This window comes from Plecotus auritus (genome assembly GCF_963455305.1).
Source record: "Plecotus auritus genome assembly, chromosome: 13".
Taxonomy (NCBI): Eukaryota; Metazoa; Chordata; class Mammalia; order Chiroptera; family Vespertilionidae; genus Plecotus; species Plecotus auritus.
In genome coordinates this window covers 5,491,590-5,511,102 of record NC_137779.1, presented here as the reverse complement: position 1 = coordinate 5,511,102, position 19,513 = coordinate 5,491,590, and the positions used below count along the sequence as shown (strand labels likewise).

The 19,513-nt window shown below is 44.2% G+C and overlaps 2 protein-coding genes across 9 annotated transcripts in view; one reads left to right on the top strand and one right to left on the bottom strand.

Moving 5' to 3' along the window:
* ANKRD13A (ankyrin repeat domain 13A) overlaps positions 1-13,285 on the bottom strand; it is a 32,751-nt gene extending 19,466 nt beyond the window's left edge. Inside the window, exons 1-3 of the mRNA XM_080650737.1 lie at positions 12,911-13,285; positions 3,122-3,254; positions 2,134-2,258 (exon numbers count right to left, since the gene is read on the bottom strand). Of these exons, the coding sequence (XP_080506863.1) occupies positions 2,134-2,258; positions 3,122-3,254; positions 12,911-13,006 (354 nt within the window). The 5' untranslated portion in view covers positions 13,007-13,285. The remainder of the gene's footprint in view (positions 1-2,133; positions 2,259-3,121; positions 3,255-12,910) is intronic.
* A 3,004-nt stretch (positions 13,286-16,289) lies between these two features.
* The window catches only part of GIT2 (GIT ArfGAP 2), a 55,889-nt gene continuing 52,665 nt past the window's right edge, over positions 16,290-19,513 (top strand). For all 8 annotated transcript variants that reach the window (XR_013959549.1, XM_080650143.1, XM_080650142.1 and 5 more), the window contains exon 1: positions 16,290-16,495. Coding sequence is in view for 7 of the 8 variants with exons in the window: in XM_080650143.1 (XP_080506269.1) it covers positions 16,444-16,495 (52 nt within the window). In the remaining variant the exon portion in view is untranslated. The remainder of the gene's footprint in view (positions 16,496-19,513) is intronic.

Sequence of the window (19,513 nt, the reverse complement as noted above, 5' to 3'; positions counted from 1 at the left end):
AAAGGTTTAAAAGAAATTACCCTTGGTACTATTAACTAAACACAAGCACAGTAAGGGTTAATAGGGCTTTTTAAAGTGGGGGAGGGGGAGAGAACAGAGAAAATAAGAAACACAAAACGCAAACCCATCAAAATAAATGCTTATTTTACATTCAGGCTCTGATTTATTCTTGATATAAAATGTCTAGACAGTTAATAAAGTTAACTGAAAGCAATAAGGTTGGAGGGGATAAAAGTCAAATCTGATTTAGGGGCTCAATCTGGTTCATAACAGTAACATAAGGAGGAGCCTGGGAGGATGGGCTTAAGGACCACCAGGCAGCGTGCAAAACAGGCTGTTCCAAGCAAAGAGGGGAATGTCAGTTCCATCTATCAGGCTGGGAACTTGATGTGAAAGGCTCTGTGTTCTGGAAAACGGCTTCACATTAACTGGACCACTCTGAAACCAACAAGAGGCAGCTAGACATCACTTCCCCAAGAAGTTTATATTCCCCTCCAGTTAACAAATGACTTCTGCCCCACCTTCCTCTTAACTCTTAGAATGTGACTTTTTGACGTTTTACACCACCACAGCAGCCCTGTCTAAAATGATTTTCTGACCTACAAGGTTCTTGGCGAGCTACTTAATTTCTTAAGTACCACCCCACTTAATTTCCAGTTACCATCTAAGAAGAGAAATGCTAGCAAGCCCAGGTGTTTTTCTGTTCCCTCCCACCACCCAGGTTTTGCCAGGTTTTTACAGAAGCACAGGGCAGGAAGACCAAGAATCTACCCTGGTTTAAGAGCAGCCAGGATTCCAGTGACGGGCAGCGACCCTCTCCAGGGCAGCAGAAAAGAAAGGTGAGCGTGTTATGAGACAAAACATCAGCCACAGCCTCTGGTGCCAACAAGCACAAGGTCAGCTATGGGCTGTCCATACCTTCCAGCAGGAATACAGTGCAATGCAGTTCACTATTATGGATCAATAACAGGTTAAAAAACAAAAATCCTTTACTTTGAATTTTTAAAATGAGGGGTGACTCCATGTTAAATAAGTCATTTTCTGTTTTGCCAAATGGAGAAATGATGTTTTTAGTTCCTCCTACAGTAAGTTAGATAAGAGAATGATAAATCCCCATGTGATCGTTGTACAAACGCACACCTATTTTAAAAACAATGCATATAACTATTTCATATGTCATGGAAGGTTTCTTGGCAGTATATAGAAAATTAATATCTTAGGCAGCATTTACTTTGCATGTCATAGAAATATTTCTTGAAAGGGTGCTCAGATAATGAGCAGTGATTGTCTAACTTCTAGGAAAATTGTTCCTTTTCTCCACAGAACTGCTCATTTTTCTCAAGAAATGTGTTTTGACTAACATCGTAAAGCCAATTTATCAACAAATATCTTTGGAGATGTTTTGAGGAGCTCACTTCTGTGCTTAACTGGAGAATAAATGGCATGAAAATTGAACCACTGGTACTTTCTTGTCTCCTGCTGCCCTGGGAATATTGCACATGGTTGACTGATAAGATGGTTTTTGCAGGTAACAGAGATTATCTGTAGAATGGCAACCATCATCCAAAACAATCCAGGACCCTAGAAGTAAAACTGTTTAAGAAACTTCTCTACATGTCAAACAGCCCATACACTTTAATTCACAAAGACCGGTAAACTTCCCAAAAACTGTACATCAAATAAGGCAATGAATTAGAAGCCGCAGAATACTAATGGCTAGAAGTAATAGGAGTGACAAGGAGAAGATACACGCAGACCTGGGAACCTCAAGAGACCCTGACAATCCCTGTCCAGTCACCAATGCCCAACACAATCTCCAAGATGACCTATGCACAGGATGCTACTTTTAAGAAATCAGGCATCTAGACAAATTAATTGTTTGATGTCTATTTGTTTTAGTTCTACTTTTTAAATAGCACTTAAAGGGTAAGTCTAGTGACCTAGAAACATAACTTGTGGAAGATCTCATACATTTAACAAGCTGGAAAGGCAGGAAATCATAGTATCCAGTACATTGTATTCACGATTCATAAAGCTCTTCAGGAACGCGCCCAACAGGGTCGTCAAGCTGTGTCTCCTGCTGTGCTGCCAGCATGAACCCCAATGATGGCAGTGCCATATTTTTACGAATACCTCGAGAATCTTTTGGAGCAGCTCAGGGACTCCTTCGAGGGCCATGGACGTGTTGTGGTAGTCTCGATGTTGAAGAACTGTGTACACCATCTCAGGGTCACCAGTGCTCACAGCCTCGTGTAAAACTGGAAAACAGAAAGGTAAAACTTAATGGCCCATTATTCTTACACTTTCTGACAAATTCCACAGCCAGTCTGAAAAATATCTATATAGATCAAAGACCAACACATTCTTCCTGGAAAGGAGAGAGGCTGTAACCCCACGTTATCATTTATGACCACGACTTCTTATTGCTAGCTCATAAATAGGTAAAAAGAGAAGAAAATAGAGCACTTTTAGCCTCTTGCTCAAACCCTCATCCTCCTTGGTCAAATCCATCCTCCCCTTCTCCCCCTTTGTTACCACTGGTCATGGAATCCTAACAATGTCTTCAGAAAGCTGGCTTTAACTATGTGATCACACAGCTATGGTTACATGTAGATCAGGCAAGCAGGGCTCTGCTTGTATATTTCCTGGCTCAGTCACCATAAGATTACCCTAACCAATAATAAGAGAATTTGCGCACGCACATATACACGTGCGCAGAAGAGTGCCAGGATTTCACTGGAAAAGGCCACTTCTAGAAGGCCATAATTTCTTTTTGATTTTGCTTATCCTGATGGATTCATTGTAGTTCCCATCACATTCCTCGGGGAAATCTGGCCTCCACACTTGTGCATGGTGGGAAGGGTTTGCATTGAGAGCTGCTTTCTAGATGAGGAGTCACCCTCTACTCAGGGCTTTGGGCCCAGGACATAATTCGGGCCACCGTGCTGTAGATCAACCAGCAGCATCCGAGGCTCCTATCTCCTTGCCCCAGTCCCTAATCCTATGAGAGAAAGAGTCTTCGATAAAGATGACTCTGAAGACAATGATGACTGAGACTGGCCTTTATTCAGAAAGAGAAACAGAAATGAAAGGCTTTAAAAGATTTTAAAAGCATACTTGCCTGTCCATCCCTCGCGATTTTCTTTTGTAACATCTGCTTTATGTCGGAGCAAGACTCTAGCAGATTCCAAATGTCCCAAAGAAACAGCAAGGTGCAATAAGGTTCGACCTCGTGGATCCACAGCCTCCACATTCTGTAAAGTAAACACGGGCATTTATATAATTGGATATATTACACAAAAATGTGGCAATGTTTTTGAGAGATCATAAGTATAAAAACAGAAAACAATATTTACACATTAATTATGGCAATATATGGAAAAATGAATGCTTGCATATGGGCACAGTTGAAATAGGAATTTGGGGGCTATAAATAAAGATGATAGCTACTGAGTTCCTCTTTCTGTAGAGTTAAATGCCTAATAAATAAATGCTAGCTACCGGCCTCAGATCATTAAACACACCTCAAGCTCTGAACCACACTCAAGTCTAAATAAGGCTTTCCAGAAATACAACCACCCTAAGAAATGTAGGGGATTTCTTAAGTACATATCAGCATTCAGGTGTAAAACAGGAAGCACAGGCATTTATGCAAAACGGAAAGTGCAGAAGAGAATTTAGGTCAGAATAAAATTACATTCTCCACTTGGATTCTCACCAAAACACCATTCTCATTATTGTGTATTGAGTTCCAACTGGCCTAAGTAGTCACACCCTTGTGGGTCCTGCAGACAATGTGCATGATCTGTCAGGCGTGTATGTGCACACATTTATAGATAAATGTAAGCACAGACACACAGACACAGACACACACAATCAGTCCGTTTCCCCTCGAGGGTTTCTTCCCGGCACAGACATACCCTCCTCCCGGTACCTGCGCTGGGTCTCCAGAGCCACGTGCCTGTTCTCTGGTGGGAGCTCCTTCTGAGTGGCTGGGCCCTGCCCTCCCAAAACAGCTCTGAACTTCCTTCCAAGAACACAGTAAGGTGCCATAGGACTTTGGAATATAAAATGCTAAGTGCCATAACACTCCGTAGAAAATGTGCTTTGTCTTGATTTGAGATGCTAGCTGTGCATGCATTAACTGCAACCTCCAAAGATATCCAGAACGTTCCATCATTGGCCACAGGGAAGGAAGGTAAGTAGCACTATGGGTAAACTACTATCCAACAGCTACAGAACCTCCCTGTTTTGCTAAGTGTGTCATGGCTATTGTGCAGTGAAGATAGGAACTGTTGTTGAGGAAAAATAGAAGTGTTTGAAGACATCCTGCTAAGTGAACACACACCCGCCTGGATCAATCTCAGGCCTCAGATTTCTCTCGGGCACTGAAATACTAACATGTCTCCTTGAACCTCCCACCCACCTCCCAGGATTCGCTGACTTTTCCCAAGTATGGCTTGTCCATCTCGTCAAAGAGATCAAGAATGCCAAAGAGTAGGATCCACACCTTATATTTCCTAGTTTCTGTCACCCTAGTCTCTAATTTTCATTAAATCCTTATTCTTTTTTTTTAAGTAATATGCTAAAAACTAAGAACTTAGTTGAAGTTTAACAAGAAAGAAATAATTAACAAGTTTATCTTCTTACACATCTGTTATATAACCTTTTCTTACTTAACAAGTTCAATTTATATGAAAGGTGCTAGGTTTAGCACACTGCCTGATATATAAGATGCTTAACAATATTTATCACACAAGAGGGGGAACTACTTACTGCAGTTCACTCCCCACAACAAAACTAACATCTCTGGCCAAGAAATAACACTCGAGCTCCTGGACAAGCATTGGATACAATATATGAAATCAAAGCCAAATACATTAAGTTGTTGACTTTCCCTATTTTGGACCACAGGGAAAACTACATTTATGAGCCATACATAGCAGCACACTTGCATGGCTAATTATAACTCTTCCAAGCCTCCTGTGCCTCTCTTGCTCATTTGAAAGGAGAAAAATGAGTAAGAATGTTATTTTATGCTGACAATGTGATTAAAAACAATAGATGAATAAAGATTACAGTGGAAATTAGTGAAACAGAAGATAGAAAATCAATAGAGAAAAGTCAGCAAAACCAAAAGTTGGTTCTTGAAATATTTCAACAAAACTAACAAACTTTCAGCTAGAGTGACTGAGAGAAAAGAGAGAAGACTCAAATTAACAAAATCAGGAATGAAAGAGAGTTATTACTACCAACTCTACAGAAATAAAAAATATTATAAAGCTGGGCCGGTATGGCTCAGTGGTTGAGCGTCAATCTATGAACCAGGAGGTCATGGTTCAATTCTCTGTCAGGGCACATGCCCGGATTTGGGCTTGATCCCCAGAGGGGGGCATGCAGGTAGGGGTGTGCAGGAGGCAGCCGATCAGTCATCATTAATATTTCTCTCTCTCCCTTCCTCTCTGAAATCAATAAAAACATATTTTTAAAAAATATTGGGCTCATAATCCAATTGGGAAGTTTTTCTTCTTTTTGGGGGGAAGATTTTGTGAAGAATTGGTATTAATTATTTTAAAAAAATACATTTTTATTGATTTCAGAGAGGAAGGGAAAGGGAGAGAGAGAGAGAGAGAAACATCAGTGATGCGAGAGATTATCGATCAATTGCCTCCTGCATGATCCCTACTGGGGATTGAGCCCACAACCTGGGCATGTGCCCTGACCAGGAATCGAACAATAACCTCCTGAATCATAGGTCAACACTCAACCACTGAGCCACGCCTGTCAGGCAATAAGCCCAGTATTATCCTGATAAAAAGCACATCATAAAAAAAGAAAACCAACAGACCACTACCTCTTATGAATATAGATGCAAAAATAATATATTAGCAATGCAAATTCAGTAACATATGAAAAGGGATATCCAAATGAGTTTTATCCCATATATGCAAGGATGGTTTAACATCTGATAATCAATTAATGTAATACACCATATCGATAGAATGAAAACTATAAAGCATTTTTACAATCAAAAGACAATGACAAGTGTAGACCAGGATGGAAACCTCAATCACTGCTGGTGGGAATGTAAAATTTGAAGAAACAGTTGGCAGTTCCTCAAAAAGTTAACCATGGTGACTCTATGACCCCAATTCCTTTTGTAGGTATTTACCTGGGGGAAAATGAAGGTCTGTCAAATGGTAAATGGATAAGCAATATATACTAGAGGGCCGGTGCACGAAATTCGTGCATGGGTGGGGGGTGTGTCCCTCAGCCCAGCCTGCACCCTCTCCAATCTGGGACCCCTCAAGGGATGTCTGACTGCCGCACGCCCCCCTACCGGGATCGGGCCTAAACCGGTCAGTCGGACATCCCTCTCACAATCCAGGACTGCTGGCTCCCAACTGCTCACCTGCCTGCCTTCCTGATTGCTCCTAACCACTCCCCTGCCAGCCTGATTGAGGCCTAACTGCTCCCCTGCAGGCCTGGTCCCTCCCAACTTCCCTCCCCTGCCAGCCTGGTCACCCCTAACTGCCCTCCCCTGCAGGCTTGATCGCCCCCAACTGCCCTCTCCTGCAGGCCTGGTCCCTCCCAACTTCCCTCCCCTGCTGGCCATCTTGTGGTGGCCATCTTGTGTCCACATGGGGGCAGCCATCTTGTGTGCTGGAGTGACAGTCAATTTGCATATTACTTTTATTAGATAGGATACACAATGGGATTTTATTCAGCCATATAAAAAGGAATGAAGTACTGATACATGCCACAATGTGGATGAAGCTCAAAAACATCATGCTAGCCCAGGCCGGTTTGGCTCAGTGGATAGAGTGTCAGCCTGCAGACTGAGGGGTCCTAGGTTCGATTCTGGCCGGGGGCACATGCCTGGGTTGTGGGCTCAATCCCCAGTAGGGGGCATGCAGGAGGCAGCTGATCAATGATTCTCTCTCATCATTGATGTTTCTATCTCTCTCTCCCTCTCCCTTCCTCTCTGAAATCAATAAAGAAATATATATATATTTAAAACAAACAAAAAAACACATCATGCTAAATTAAGTTAAAGAAGCCAGATACAGAGGCCACATGCACAATTCAATTTATATGAGATGTCCAGAATAGGCAAAACTATAGAGATAACAAGTAGATTAGTGGTTGCCTGGGGCTGAAGGGATTGGAAGAAATGGGCAAGTAACTAAGGGGTATGGGGTTTCTTTTGGGGGTAATGAAAATGTTCTGGAATTTGACAGTGGTAATGATTGCACAACTCAATTAATATACTAAAAAACACTGAATAATACACTTTAATGGGTGAATTGCATAAGTGAATTATATCCCAATAAAGATATTTAAAAATCAATGTATGTATGTTTTATGTAATACATAAAACTAATGTACAAATATACTGTTTGATGAGTTGCTTAATTTCTCTTGAGTTTCAGTTTGCTCCCTTATAAAATGAGATCAATAAAAAACAACTACCTTACTGAGTTTTTACAAGGCACAATACCTAACCCCATAGTAAGCACTGAGAAGAGTCAGCTCTTACATGCCCACACTGTGTCGTTTTATATAAGCTGTCACTTTCTTCCTAAAAGAGATTTGTTCAAAGTTCATTATAGTTGCTAGTGAGTCTTAGGGTCCTCAAATAATGACAGTTCAGTGAGCAAGAGCTTTCAGAATTTCACTGAAATTCACTTTCAAAACTGATTGTTTTTTCTTTAAGTTTCTTCAGTCCTGAGCTGTACCAAATTAAAAATACCCACCCCAGCCCAGCCAGCGTTGCTCAGTAGTTGAGCATTGACCTATGAACCAGGAGGTAATGGTTCAATTCCCGGACAGGGCACATGCCCGGGTTGCAGACTCAATCCCCAGTAGGGGGCCTGCAGATTCTCTCTCATCATTGATGTTTCTATCTCTTTCTCCCTCTCCCTTCCTCTCTGAAATAAATAAAAATATATTTAAAAATACCCCTGTTAAGTATAATAGTGCCCCCCTAAAAAAGAAGGATGAGATTTCTGCCTGTCTCCTTCCTACCTGTTAGTTTAAGCCCACCAACTTTTCTTGCTCAAAGCCTTCTCTGTCATCCTGCTGTCCTCCGGGGCAGCAAAAGGCAGAGCTTTGAGTGCAGGCTGCAGAACTAGACATCAGTCTCACTTCCTGGTCCCTTCCTAGCCTCAGGTGAATTACTCAACCTTCCATGCCTTGGTCTCAGCAAGAATTACATGCTTTATAAACGATCACTGTTCCCTCTTGCGGGGCACCTCAGGCAACCACCTTCACTCGTGGGCAGTCTCAGACTGCCCTGGTCCTCTGTGGCCTGAACTGGTTCCTCATTCCTAGTCAAGGGGGGAAAGGTATCCACTGGCCTGGTTCTCTAAGGTGAGCCCGAGTTCCTGAGGGCCCAGGGGGAGCACCCGAGTAAGCTCTAGGCTCTTTATCTTGGGATGTCTGGCCCCGGCTCAGAGAAGGCTTCCGGCCAACAGGCACTGACTTGAGTGTGTGCCCAGTGGCCTCACGCAGCCTTGCCACAGGCGGGGGTGGACACCTCAGGCTGGTTCCCTGTCAGGCTCTGAGTACTGCTGCTGCCTAGACAGCTCTCTTCCTCTTGCCTGAACTTTGTGCTTTCACCTGCTGGTACCTTACCGGGGCTGGCCCTAGAGTCAGGCCCATCTGCTACCATCTATCCCACTCAGTCCCAGGGTGCTCCCTTCCCTGTCTAAGGTGCACTGACTGGCCTTTGTATTTGTCCCCTTTCATTCATTCATTCATTCTCCCAGTGTCATTAAGAAGTTTTTATTCATTCTCCCAGCATCGGTAAGAAGGCCAAAGATAGGTAACAGACCTCTCTTGCTAAATGATAAATGGCATAACCATAACACAAATCATTTCAACTGCACCAACCAACTTGAAGGCCTCACTGAATATTAATGACAGCAAAGCTGATGGGTTAAGAGGCACTTAATACTGTGCCTTTGCTGAGCAAATGTTAAAAGCCTGAAACAATCTCATAGTTGATAAAGTTAGTTACTAAACAGCCAACTCCAGCTGTTAGCAAGATATCGGGTTGGGGGCTAACACCCACGCCGAAGCACATACTTATCAGCTTCATCTGGATAAACTTGATTCTTTCTGTTCTGCTGTTCACAGAACAAAATTAAATTCTTACCAGTGTGCCTGCTTCAAGTCTCACTCATGGAATGGAAGGGATGAAGAAATGGATAGCAGAAACTTACTGGCAAATAAAACATTAAGTGAAACAGCTGGTTTATTGCTGGGGTAGTAGGAATTTTTTGTTTTTAATTATGCAACCAGTATGTGTTCCTTTAGAAAAACTGGAACATACTGAATACCCAGGATGATCATCATAATAACAGCAGCAACCATGGCAAATGGTATTATACCCATTTACTATATGCCTGCATTTTCAGATGGGTTCTCTGCCTTATTTTCCACAATCCTGAAATGAAGGTACTTTTAATCAAATAAGTATAGCATAAGGGTTAAGAATACAGGATTAGGGCAGAGTCTGACTTTCTGGGTTTATATCCTGGTTCGGCCATTGGCTAAGCATACATCAGTGCCTCTCCTCCTCAGTTTCCTAATCTGTAAAATGGGAATCATAATAGCACCCACCCCAAAAGATTGGTGTCTAGAATTAAATGTAAAACTGCACAGCACCTACTGGGGATTGAGCCTGCAACCCAGGCATGTGCCCTGACAGTAATCAAACCTCTGGGCTGTGCTGAAATGTTTTATGTGCAGTTTTACAGGCGATAAAACAATTCAGCAAGGGTAAATAACTTACCCATTCTCACAACTGAAATCAGCATTAGTACTGGCCATTAACTCAACATCCTCCGAGTCAGAAGTAGGTAGCTGGTTCATAATTAACAGAGGATCTCAATAAATATGAAAGTAATAAATTATTTCCTGCCTTGCATTTTATTGATATCAATTATCAACTTCTTGACCCTGAACCAGTTACATAATTTGCAGGGACCAGTGAAAAATAAAAATGCAAGATACCTTATTAAAAAAATAATTATAAATTTCAGGACGGACGGTAACATCAGAGTATTAAACCAATCCTGAACCCCTTCTGAGCACAAGGTAGCATGCCTTTGAAGCTAGATCAACTCAACCCTTTCAATGGCCAACTTTCAGAATTGAAATTGGGTTGTGTGGTCATTACAGTCAAGCTTCCATGGTCAAGATATTCTTTTTTTTTTTTTTTAATGTTTTTATTGATTTTAGTGAGAGGAAGAGAGAGGGAGAGAGAAAAATATCGATCAGGCCCTAGCCGGTTTGGCTCAGTGGATAGAGCGTTGGCCTGCGAACTGAAGGGTCCCAGATTCAATTCTGGTCAGGAACACATGCCCGGGTTGTGGGCTCGATCCCCAGTGGGGGACTTAAAGGAGGCAGCCGATCCACCATGATTCTCTCTCACCATGGATGTTTCTATCTCTCTCTCCCTCTTCCTTCCTCTCTGAAATCAATAAAAATATTTTAAAAAAAGAAAAGGATAAGAAAAATATCGATCAGCTGCCGCCTGCACACCCCTACAGGGGATCGAGCTCAAAACCCAGGCATGAGCCTTGAGCAGGAATCTAACCAGCAACCTCTTGGTGCACAGATGCTCAATCCACTGAGTCACACTGGATGGGTTCAAGATGTTCTTTATGATCACATTTGACCTTCCTCTTCCCCAAAGGGAATAGGTATACCATGAAATGATCCACAGTGATAACCAATAACAAAGTCAAAACCAAATAACTAGCAAGTGTAAACAGTTTCCTGAGACCTCCTTGACGGCTGAAGGCATTAAGGACCAAGTTATTCCAGGAAAATCTGCTGCAAAATTATAATTTTCTAATCACAAATATCCTTAAGGTTTTTCAAGTTAAGCATCACAGAGAACTTTCAATGATCACCTTTATCTCAGCTTTCAGGAAAAAGAAATAATTCAACTATGTCACATTACAGATTATAAACCAAAACTGCTCTTATCAAACAAGTTTTTCTATCAAGAAAAACTCCAGTTTATTTAAACTCCTTTCTTCACCTCCAATGACTAGAAAGTGGGCTGTTTTCAGAAATCAGTATTGAAAGAGTGTGTGGTTTAATGATGATGATGAATCTCTCTATCGAAGGGGATGTTAGTTCTGTGACTTTGTACTTTATCTTGATATTTCACAAGAAGCTGGACAGCCCGATACTGAGGAAGTGCAGATACAAAACGCAGCTGACCTAAAAACCAGAACTGTCCAGTTGTTTTTAAAGTGTCCATGGTGAGACTTAGAGTTGAGAGCAAAATGATGGAGAACTCCCTCTGTAACAGAAAGGGAATTAAATCATCAGGTACACTAAGATGCCTAGTGGTGAGTGAGTCATTTACTCTGGGGGCATGATCTAATTAAGACCAATGACTTACAATAAAGGTTTATTTTCATTGGATGGAGGATTTACATGAAAAAAAAAAAAAAAGCAACTTTTGACTTCCAGTGGGTGCTCAACAGATTTAAAAGAAATATGGCAGGTGCAAGAACAGCTTAGCAGTCACCATTTACCAAATGAGGTGATGCTGACTGCTCAATGCTCACCAACCAAAAGACAACCAATGCTCCTTTAACCTAAAACTCCTTGACAATTACAGTGTCAATTCTGATCCATTCGAAAACCAGGACTTTAGTACACTGGATAAAATGAATTAACAAGAACAATTACACCAAACAACTACTAATCCTTATTCTAACTGCTAAGTTTATTAGCTTGTAACTTGAAGGCACCAACAACTCCCAGACATGGAGAGATGCCTAAGCAGGGCTTCTCAAGCAAAACACTACTGACTTCTTGATTGGGTGGGGGTGGGGGGCCGCTATCTTGTGCACTGCAGGGTGCTGAGCAGCATCCCTGACCTCTACCACTAGATCCCAGTAGCACTCACTCCCCACTTGTAACAACCAAAACTGTCTAAAATTTAGACTCTAAATGCATTTGGAGTGGCGGGGGCCAAAACCACTTCCAACTGAGAACCACTGCTTTATTTATTTACTTTTTAATATATATATTTTTTCATTTCAGAGAGGAAGGGAGAGGCAGAAATATCAATGATGAGAAAATCATTGACCGACTGCCTCCTGCACGCCCCACACTAGGGATCAGGGACAGAGCCCGAAACCCGGGCATGTGCCCTGACCTGGAATCGAACCCGTGACCTCCTGGTTCATAGGTCAGTGCACTGAGCCATGCCGGAGGTGCTGAGAACCACTGCTTTAAAGAGAAGGTAATACATAAAAGACAAGGAATCGATGCACTTTGGAACAGGAAGGGATTTTAAGGATCCCGGGCACCAGTGATTCTCAAACTTGGGTATGTATCAGTCTCCCTGGGCCAGAGAGGGAAAATGCCTTGCCCAAGGTCACAGGGCGCGTTACAGCCTGGACTCCAAGCCCAACCAAGCCCTTCCTTACAAAAAGGGTGGGTGGGGTGAGGAGCGTGTATTGTTCTTACCCCTTTGGGAAGAGCCTAACTGGTTAAGACGGTGCGGTGCGCTCTGGAACCAGCGACCACACATAAAACCCCGACTTGATGTTTAATAGGTGGGCGACCTTGAGCAAAGCACATAAACCTCTGAGCGCCTCAGTTTCCCTTTCTTTCCAATGTAATAATAATAATACCTACCTCCTAGGATTGTTGCAAAGTAAAAAAGAGTTAATGTAATAAAGCCCTCGGTACAGAACCTGGCACACAGTAGGCACTCAACCCAAGTCCTGTGATGATTCTTGCCCCGCGACCTAAGAACTGAAGGGGTCTGCGGAGCCCGAGGGCAGAGGGCTGGAGATGGCTCATGCGGGCTAAACGACCCCGGAGTTCTCCCTCCTCCCCTCACCCGGCCGGACCCCGCCCCGCCCCTCACCTGGTCCCGCAGCTCCCTCTCCAGCTGCCGGTAGTCGTTGTTCCAGACTAGGAGGTGCAAAGGGAAGTGGCCGCTGGTTTCGCGGGCCGCGGACATGGCGAGGAGGCCGCAGTCGGGCCTCACCGCCCGCTTGCCAAGCCTCAGCCCCTGCGGGGTCTCCGGCGCCGCCCGCCCGGCGGCCGGCGGGCTCGAGAGAGAAGGGTGAGCGAGTGAGGGGCGCGGGGCGCGGCCGAGCGGCCTACGGGGCCAGGTGCGGGGAGCGCGGGAGGTCGGGGGTCGGGTCGGGGACCCGGTCAGCCGCGCCCACCCCGCGCTCCGCCGCGCTGCCGCCCGCGCTGACAGCTCCTGAACCGACTTCTGCGGACTGAACTGCCCCAAACCGGGAAGTGCCGGGAGCGAGCCACCGCACATCGCGGCGGGGGGGGAGCTAGACCAGCCCCCGGCCCGGGGTCCACCCAATCCCACCCGCGTCCAACTCCACGCCAGGAGACACAGTGAAATTCCTCATAAGATTTAAAATTCTCTCTTTTAGCTCAGGATCTGGAAATAGAAAACTCGGCCTGCCCGTCACCAGCCCCTTCCCCCTGCTCCAGCAACCTCATATGGTTCGGCCCACAACTGGGCTACTTCCAACGACTCTGCGCTCAGGGGGTGACAACAGCTCATGGGCCAAACCATTCCGTTTACTGACTCCCCTTGCAGCCTTTTTGGACCGGGGCAGAAGCTTCTATGATTGGTCAGAAGCCATTTTGGAAGTGGACAACACCAAACAGTTTTGAAGGGGGAACTATAAACCCTAGAGAAGTGACATTAAATAGTTGCATGGCATAGAGGTTGTCCTATCTCATGGTTTCTCAAGGAAGGGCATTTTTGAAGGAGATAATTCTTTCTGTGGGGGTTGTCCTGTGCTTTTTAAGATATTGAGCAGCATCCCTAGCCTTTCTACCCACTGGTTGCCAGTAGCACCCCCCCCCAAAACCTCCAGACATTGCCAATTGTCCCGTGGAGGAGGCAAATCACCCCCAGTTGAAAACCACTATTATAGCTGAACTCCAAACTAGGTTATGTTACCTATGGCTTATTCCACACATGAGTGTCGTTTTTTTTGAAGCTAGCCATTTGAATTTTGGGTTATGAATACGCAGACTTGACCACAGTCTGCAAGTATAAAGTTCATTCTTTTGAGTTCCAATCTAAGACACTAAACATAGCTCCTTGATTCAATAAAGAACCAAGTCAGTTTACATCTACTCACGGATCTGAGCTTTCTCCACAGCTGTCCACAACTAGACTACATAGCTGGGTGAAATTATTTAATGAACCCAGAAAGCTTACCTTCTGCCTTCTCAGCTTTTCAGATGCCTGCAACAACAGCTGTTGAAGAATCCTGGCCTAATCCATTTTCTACATGTGTTGAATCCAGAAGATTTGTGAGTCTCCCGTCCAAAATAGGATGCAGGAGCATCGGGATGGTACCTAGAGGCTCTTACTGTGGAATGTGTGGGAATTATGTGGTTATACCCAGAGCTTCTGAGACCTATTTGGAAAGGAGAGGGAGAGTCAGAGAGAAACATTGATATGAGAAAGATACATCGATTTCTTCCAAGACTTCCTAGCCTTTCAGAAACCTTGTGCAACTTAATCTTTTCTCTTCTTGTTCCATGTTTATTGAACACCTCTCTTATTCATTAATTGAAAAACTCCACAATGGCTGCTTACCAGAGTACCCAAAGTCAAACAGTACCAGACCCATAAGAGGCGTCCAATATTTGCGGAATGGAGCTCACAATTGTGTTTACAAATGAGAAATTGGTGAAGAAAACAAGATCAAGTCAGTACAGTCATGCTGACAAAACTGGTTCAGACCAAATGGGCCGAACCATGAGGAATATAATTTATTTTACTTTGACAAGCTTGAGCTTGAGGACTTTTTAAAAATATATTTTTTATTGATTTTTCTAGAGAGACAGCTGACAGCTTCCAAAGAGAAACACCAATGAGAGAGCATAAGATCGATGATCACTGAGCCTGCAACCCTGGCATGTGCTCTGCCATCCAAAACCATGACCTCCTGGTTCATAGGTCAATGCTCAACCACTGAGCCACACCAGCTGGGCTATTCTCTTTTCTTTGTAACATTCTGGTAGTGTTTATGATTTGCAAGTCTTGAAATCATAAGACCCTTGAATAAATCTTTGTCATTTATTTGTAGTCAAAACCTCTTGACTTTTTTTGCTTGGTTGACACATATAGCACATACAATAAATATTCCTTAGCATTAGGGCCACGTCTCTTCTCTCCTTCGCACTGATTAAACTCATCTCATTGTGTTTATCTTTTTTTTTAAATATATATTTTATTGATATTTTACAGAGAGGAAGGGAGAGGGATAGAGAGCTAGAAACATTGATGAGAGAGAAACATAGATCAGCTGCCTCCTGCACACCTCCCACTGGGGATGTGCCCGCAACCAAGGTACATGCCCTTGACCGGAATCGAACCCGGGACCCTTCAGTCCGCAGGCCGACGCTCTATCCACTGAGCCAAACCGGCTTCGGCTCATTGTGTTTATCTTATAGCATCCTGTAAATTACTTTAGGTTATCTATTCTTATTCTAAAAACGAATTGTGACAAGAAGATAATAGTAATACCAAATACCAACAATAATAGGAGCTACTATTATTGACAGCTTACTATGGGACAGGCACACCACACTTATCTGTGAATTATTACATTTCTCCTTAGCCAGATAGTAAATATTTAGTTTTCCAGGTCACATATAAGTTTTGTTGGCTATTCTTCCTCTTCCTCTCTACCTTAAAATTATAAATCATTCTTAGATAGCAGGCTATATAAAAGCAAATCTAAGTTTATTGTTAGATAACACATTATCTCCATTTTGCTGATGAGACTAAAACTGCAGCTTAAGGAACAGCTAGCATTCTTATTTCACTCATTTTACTGTAAGTCTACTGCAGTCAAATGTCAGCTCCATAAGGACGGGATATTTTGTCTTCTTTGCTCACTTCTGTTTCTTTAGTGCCTAGATCAGTGTATGGAACATAGTAGGTGCTCAATAAATATTTATTGAATAAAGTAATGAATGAATGAACTTGGCCAAAGTTATACTAGTGAATTGACTATTGATTGCCTCAGTAAAGTGTGGCTACAGTCCCGATCAACAGGTGTTTTGCTGCTCTCTCTGGTATTATTCAGTGCTAGGATGAAGCGACTCTCTTCCAGGGAGGGAGACCCAAACTCAAGATTGATAAGCAGGACATAAGATGCTGGTTACTTATCTGCCCTCACTCAAGATGGCGACAAGGCAGCGTGCCCTTTCGGGTCACATGACCATCCGACGCCAAAGGGCGCCTCCCCACGCCTGCGTGTTGCGCCGCGGCTGAGACGCGCTGAGGGGAGAGGCGCCGCCGCCAGCGCCGCGGTGGGGACCCGTTAGAGCGGAAGCGCTGCCGTCGCCGCTGCCTGCGCTGTCTCGGGGCTTCAGGTACCCGGCAGGTAGGAGGCGGGAGCCATGTCGAAGCGGCTCCGGAGCAGCGAGATGTGCGCCGACTGCAGCGGGCCAGGTGAGTCCCACCGGCCGGGCCCGCTCCCCTCAGCTCTCCTGCCTGGGACCCCTGCCCCGCGCCGCCCCCACGGGTCCGGCGGCTCCCGGCGGCCGAGTCCTGCACCCCATGTGCCCGAGGTCGCGACTCGGAGCAACTGGGGCAGCCTTGGGGCGCGAGCCGTCCCGGGCCTGTCAGAGCCGGGCGGGCAGGGGGCCGCCGCCCTCCGGTCCCTCCCGTCCCTCCCGTCCCAGGCCTTGCGGAGAGGGGGCGGGCTCGAGGCCGGGCAGCTTCTTCCACAGGAAGGGGCTTGGGCAATGCACAGGAAGGCCAATTACAGAAGTAAAGTGCGGACGTCCTCCCCGCCGCGGGCCGGGAGGCGCAGGTGTCACCTCCCCTGTCCCCGGCACCCCAGCCGCCCGGAGCCCGCCGCCCCGCCGGGAACCCTGCCCGAGTGGGCGACCTTCGCCGCCTCCCTCCGCCGGAACCAGCCAGCCGACCCGTGGACGACTCCCCACTCCTGACATTCGGGCTCCGCTCCCCCGGAGAGAGTCGCCAGGATGTCGGGGGCTTGCAAACGCCACCGGCACTTGAGAGTCGACGCCTGTCTCAAGTTTTGGCATCTGAGTGGCCCGAGTTCAAACTAGATTTTGCTTCTGGGTGACCTTGGGCTGGTGACTGCGTTTGGCTGAGCCTTGCTTTCCTCATTTTTTCCAATGGGCATAACCAGGAGTCCCACAGTCAATGGTTAGGAGGATTCAGCGAACACTTTAAGGTCACGTCATTTAGGTGGTGGTGTTCTCTCTCTGAATTGTGTTCTTTAGTACAGAACCTTTGCAGCCCTTGAAAGCTAGAATTTAATTTCTAAATTGTACATTGATTACGGTTTACAAAACAAACACAGGGTCATTGGGCAGTCAGGCATTTGGGGGCATTGTAAGGGCAAAACCATTCCTCCCGGGTGTAATTTTCAGATTTAGAGTTCAGATCCATCTTAGGGATTGGAGCTGAGTTGACAGGCCTCTGTGCTGTTTTCGGTGCTTGGGTTTATCTGCTTTGAATTGGAAGTAATTCAAAGGTAAGATGGCTTCCTTGGCACAATAGCGTCCAATAAACAATCTTAATGAAATCATTGAGCAGCAGTGTTTTTGCAACTGCTCTGAACTTCATCTCATTACATGGCAGTGGAGATCGATTTTAAATGGTACCGTGATAACTCCAACCTTCCGTGGTTCCTTTGTAGCCTGGGAGTGCCAGGGATGTTACCAACTGTTTTTGAAGACAGGGAGCCGGGTGGAGGAGTTTAAAGAGAGGTGTTTTACCAACTAAGTTAATGTGGGTTACACAAACACCATTGTAGTCTCTAAAAATGTTATTTGTTCTACTTCCTTATTTCTTGTGTTTTCAGTTGAACTGTCTGATGTGTTTGATTCACTTGAGGCTAGATTCAAACTTCCTTTTGGAATGCGTATTCTTTAGTTCTGAGTGGATGATATGGGGTGAAGGAAAACTTTGGCTCCATTGCCACCCTAAATACTACCTTGCACTTCTTCCGTGTTTTGTGCATTTCAGAACATTTTCTCTCCTATTGTGTCATTTTAGTTGTCTCATATGCCTAATCTATGAGACTTGAGTCACTTCCTTCCTGTTTTGAATGTAATTAGGCTACCTTGAAATGTTCTGTGAACTTGAGCAGCCAGGAATTTGTGCTGCTTTTTTGGTAAACCCTCATGAACGTTACCCTTATGGTTAGGAATCCCTTTCAGATTTTGATGAATACTAAGGCCTTCTCCCCCCAAAATGCATGCATACTTAATCTTTCATACAGAATTTATATTAAGATTTCTCAGTGGGGTCACAGACATTTCCAAAGCCCATTTGTTGTGTTCCTGGAGCCCAGGTTAAGTAGCTCTGGCGTTACGCTTCAGATAAACTGCAAGGACCCTCGCCAGTTTGGGTCAGTGGATAGTGCGGTGGCCTGCAGACTGAAGGGTCCTGAGTTCACTTCTGATCAAGGGCACATACTTCATTTGCAGGCTGATCTCTGGCCCTGGTCCGGGTGTGTACGGGAGGCAACCAATTGATGTCTCTCTCTCTCTCCCTTCCCCTCTTCCACTCTCTCTAAAAATCAATGGAAAAATATCCTCAGGTGAGGATTAACAAAAAAAAAACCAAAACAGGTAATCTGGAAGGGGTTCACCCAATATCATTTATATAAACTCAATTTTACTGTGTTGTTAACATTCTGATGTTCTTTCCATGGGATTCTGATCTATGATGTTAAAGTGATTAATTGAGAACCTTGCTTAATGTGTGTTAAGTTCTAGTTGTCTTGTTCCTGTCTAATTTCCTCCAAGAACATTGTGAATCTACTGAATAGATATGTGAAAACCAAAGCTGTGATTCAAAACAATCTCTTTTTTATCACCAGTAGTGGTGCCATATTGCCTAAAGCAATGTTATGTGTCTTTGTAGGGATCCTTCATCTTGATGTTTTCAGTCTTTGCTTTTTAGAATGGCATAATAGTACTGAATTATTTTCTGTTCTATTTCATGGCAAACATTTAATCATCTTGTAAATATTTACATCTTAGTAAATATTTTACCTTAAAAAAAGAATCTAGTTCATTTAAAATATATTCTACTCTGAGTTTTACTGAGACTTTTACAATAGTAATGCAGTGTTCACATGAAACATTCTACACTGTAAGCATTACCAATCAAAAACTTTTTCCAGTGTGGCTCAGTGGTTGAGCGTCGGCCAGTGAACCACAGGTCACTGGTTCAATTCCCCATCAGGACACATGCCCAGGTTGGGGGTCCGATCCCCAGTAGGAGGTATGCAGGAGGCAGCCAATTGATTTTTCTCTCTCATTGATGTTTCTGTCTCTCTATCTCTCTCCCTTCCTCTCTCTCTAAAAAATAATTTAAAAAACTTTTTCCAGTGGGTCATGAATTTCAGTGGACTCTTGAAAATATCTGAGTGGTACTTAGAAAATAATTTAGAAAAGTTGTAACAGTTAACATTACTGAGTACTT